Source organism: Protobothrops mucrosquamatus, unplaced genomic scaffold (assembly GCF_001527695.2).
Source record: "Protobothrops mucrosquamatus isolate PMUCROS unplaced genomic scaffold, P.Mucros_1.0 scaffold6652, whole genome shotgun sequence".
Classification (NCBI taxonomy): domain Eukaryota; kingdom Metazoa; phylum Chordata; class Lepidosauria; order Squamata; family Viperidae; genus Protobothrops; species Protobothrops mucrosquamatus.
Window position 1 is genome coordinate 22,584 of NW_015392472.1, and position 3,734 is coordinate 26,317.

The 3,734-nt window shown below is 55.1% G+C and overlaps 1 protein-coding gene across 1 annotated transcript in view; it reads left to right on the forward strand.

The window, feature by feature from the left end:
• The window catches only part of LOC107300312 (arf-GAP with Rho-GAP domain, ANK repeat and PH domain-containing protein 1-like), a gene marked incomplete at both ends in the record, with an annotated part of 23,722 nt that extends 22,550 nt beyond the window's left edge, over positions 1-1,172 (forward strand). The window contains 2 exons of the mRNA XM_015829647.1: positions 25-159; positions 1,090-1,172. Coding sequence (XP_015685133.1) covers positions 25-159; positions 1,090-1,172 — 218 coding nt within the window. The remainder of the gene's footprint in view (positions 1-24; positions 160-1,089) is intronic.
• Positions 1,173-3,734: the final 2,562 nt, after the last annotated feature.

The window sequence follows — 3,734 nt, forward strand, 5'->3', positions numbered from 1 at the left end:
TCCCCCCCCCCCCCAGCCAGCAAGGTGGGCGACAACAAACACGGCTTGATGAAGTTCCGGGAGGAGAAGAACGTCCTTGGGCTGGGACTCAGCACCGGCTTCCACGACCGATACTTCATCCTCAACAACCACTCCCTCCGCCTCTACAAGGAGGTCCGGGTAGGTCCTCCGCCTCGGAATTTGAATTCGGATCCTTCCTCGCCCTCGCCCACGCTCTACTCCCCTCCCGGCTTGACTACTGCCATGCGCTCTGCACGGGGCTGCCCTTGAAGAGTATCTGGAAGCTCCCATTGGGTCAAGACTACAACTCCCCGTCTCCTGGTGATTGGCCCAAAGTCACCCAGACAGCTTTCATGGCTAAGGCGGGACTAGAACTCCCCGTCTCCTGGTGATTGGCCCAAAGTCACCCAGACAGCTTTCATGGCTAAGGCGGGACTAGAACTCACCGTCACCTGGTGATTGGCCCAAAGACACTCAGTTGGTTTTCAAGGCGGGACTAGAACTCACCGTCTCCTGGTGATTGGCCCAAAGTCACCCAGCCAGCTTTCATGGGTAAAGCAGAACTAGAACTCACAGTCTCCTGGTGATCAGCCTAAAGTCACCCAGCTGCCTTTCATGCCTAAGGCAGGACTAGAACTCACAGTCTCCTGGTGATCAGCCTAAAGTCACCCAGCCGGCTTTCATAGCTAAGCCAGGACTACAACTCACCATTTCCTGGTGATTGGCCCAAAGTCACCCAGCCAGCTTTCATGGGTAAAGCAGAACTAGAACTCAGAGTCTCCTAGTGATTGGCCCAAAGACACCCAGTTGGTTTTCAAGGCGGGACTAGAACTCACCGTCTCCTGGTGATTGGCCCAAAGTCACCCAGCCGGCCTTCATGCCTAAGGTGGGATGAGATGGGACCACTAGACCAAGCAGGCTCCCTCTGTCCACCTTTAATGTCCACCTTGAATGGTGGTCGTGGATTTTGAAGCTCTCGGAGGTGGGATGTGGCGCCCCTCGTGGGGACCCCTGCTGGCCCTTCTTGGTGGGATGTGGGGACGCCCTCCCCTTTTTCACTGTTCACACCGTCCTCCTCCTCTCGCCCAGAGCCATAAACCCGAGAAAGAATGGCTGGTCAAGAACCTGAAGATCTACCTGGGAATTAAGAAGAAGGTCCGTCCACCCACCTGGTAAGTGGAGCAGACGAGTCCCACCTGACGGTTGTCCCTTGCAAAGGGGGGCTACCCCAGCGCAGGTGGGCTTACTCCCCTGCAAGGATGTCTCAGGAGACTCTCCGTCATCCAGATCAGGGCTTTTCAACCAGTGGTAGGGGTACCACCTGTAGTACATTGGCACCTGGCAGGTGGTACGCGACCATCCTAGGAAAGTGGTAGCAGGGGAGGGGAATGAGCTGAACCGGTGGCAGCACCGCACAAGCCTGAGCGAGAGACGGCTGAAGTTGCAGGGCTGTCAGGGCTCAGCGGAAGCCCCAGGATCAGCGCCGGGATCCAGCTGGAGCTTAGCGCTGATCCTGGTGCTTCCGCTGAGCCCAGAAGAAGCGCCGATCAGCTGGAATGTTGCAGCATCTCCAGGGTCTTGTGATTTACATTCAGATGCTTGGCCACTGATTCCTATTTATGACGGTCACAGTGTCCCAGGGTCAGGTGAAGGGACCCAAACCTGCTGCAACCACCCAGCAGACGGGGGGGGGGAATAAAAACCAAACACCCCCCACCCCACCCCCGCTGCCAATCCTCAACAGAAATGCTCACAACAATGGAAACCTCGGACAGGAGGAAGAGCGCGGCCGGGTGGGTAGGCAGGCGTCTTGCTCGGCTGTGGCTTGGGGGACACTTTTTTCAGGGCCATTGTAACTTCAGTCACTAAGCGAACTGTTGTAAGTCGAGAAATACCTGTACTTTTTTTTTTTTTTGGTCAAGTTTTTGACCCCTTGCTAGGCGACTGGTGGTCCTCGTATGTTGCCATATCCTAAAAGTGGTACAAGGGGTGAAAAGGTGGAAAAGCCCTGCTCCAGATCATGGCGGTTGTCCCAAAGGTCCTTTTTTCAAGAGGCAACCGGACCTCCTTGTTGGTCTTTGAAGACGTTTCGCTCCTCCTGCGAGAAGCTTCTTCGGCTCTGACTGTGCAGCTCTGCACGCTGGGGAAACGAAACAACCCCTTCACGAACGCAGGGCGCCACATAGGAGAAACAAACCCATCAGGACAAGAGTCAGCGGTCCGTCCATCTGCCTTTAAAAGACAAAAGCCACTTTTTGGAGGGCAGCAAAGTCCACATTTTGGACAGAGGGGACCGCTGGGTTGGAAAGAGGGATCCAAGAGGCCAAAACTGAATACCCCTCCCTCAACAGAGGGGGAGGGATAGGACATCCTCTATCTCCAGTCTACAACACGGTCCTTTCAGCAGTTCCAAAAAAGGCTCCGTGCCCATTTGCACCACTCAGGTGACCCTGAGGACACAGACAAACCTCCAAGTGGCCTCAACGACCCTCTAAAAAGAATGCAAATAACCGGCTGTCTGCAAGGAGTATAAATCCTTCCACTCCCCACCATCCACTCAGAGCCAAAGAAGCTTCTGGGATTGAGAAGCGAAACATCTTCAAGGAAAAACCCAAAGGTGCTTTTTGATGAAGCAACTGGACTTTCTTGTTTTGCTTTGAAGAGGTTTTGCTTCTCATCCCAGAAGCTTCTTCAGCTCTGACTGGATGGTGGGGAACGGAAGGATTTATACTCCTTGCAGACTGCTGGTCATTTGGCTCCTTTTAGAGGGTCGGTGAGGCCACTTGGAGGTTTATGTGTCCTGAGGGTCACCTGAGTGGTGCAAATGGGTGTGGAGCCTTCTTGGAACTGCTGAAAGGATCGTGTTGTAGATAGATCACCCACTTGCACCACTCAGCTGACCCTGAGGACACAGATAAGCCTCCAAGTGGCCTCAACGACCCTCTAAAAGGAGGCAAATGACCAGTTTTTCTGCCAGGAGTATACATCCTTCCATCCCCCACCATCCGGTCAGAGCTGAAGAAGCTTCTTTGGAGGAGAAGCAAAACCTCTTCAAAGCAAAACAAGAAAGTCCAGTTGCTTCTTGAAAAAAAAGCACCTTTGGGATTCCCTACAACAGGGGTCCCCAACCCCGGGCCGTGGACCAGCACCGGTCCACGACACGTTGGAAACCGGTCCATGCAAACAAGCCAAGCCCCATCCACGGGATGCAGGCAGCATGTTAAACCAGGCCCCCTCCGATCCACGGAAAAGCCACTCTCCACGGAACCGGTGGTCCCCGTTGCCCCCGAGGTGGGGGACCGCTGCCCTACAAGGAGTGTTTGTAGACCAAGATCTTCAAAGGCCCTGCATGGTCAGGGAGATAAGTTAGCCATTCCTGTTTTGGGCCAGCAGGGGGCAGCCTTGCCCCACGGAACAGGTCTCGTTCAGCTCCTGGCCCACCCGCCAAAGGGGGAGAGGGGGGGGGCTAAAGGTGTAAAATGTCCTTTTGAAAATGCCCAAGGTGAGCCAATGAAGAGGGGGGGGGGGCTACAGAAGACCCAGAAGGGCATTTTGAAATGCAGAGGGGAGGGGAAAAAATCTCCCCCCTTGTGGGGTTGGATGTGGGGCTGACCCCCCCCAAAGTGCACAGGGTGGGCTGTCCGGCGCCAAACCCAGAGCCTTAATCCCGGGAACTAACCTCTTCCCCCCCCCCGTCTCCATCACCCCCCTCCCCCCACAGATGCTCTGGAAGG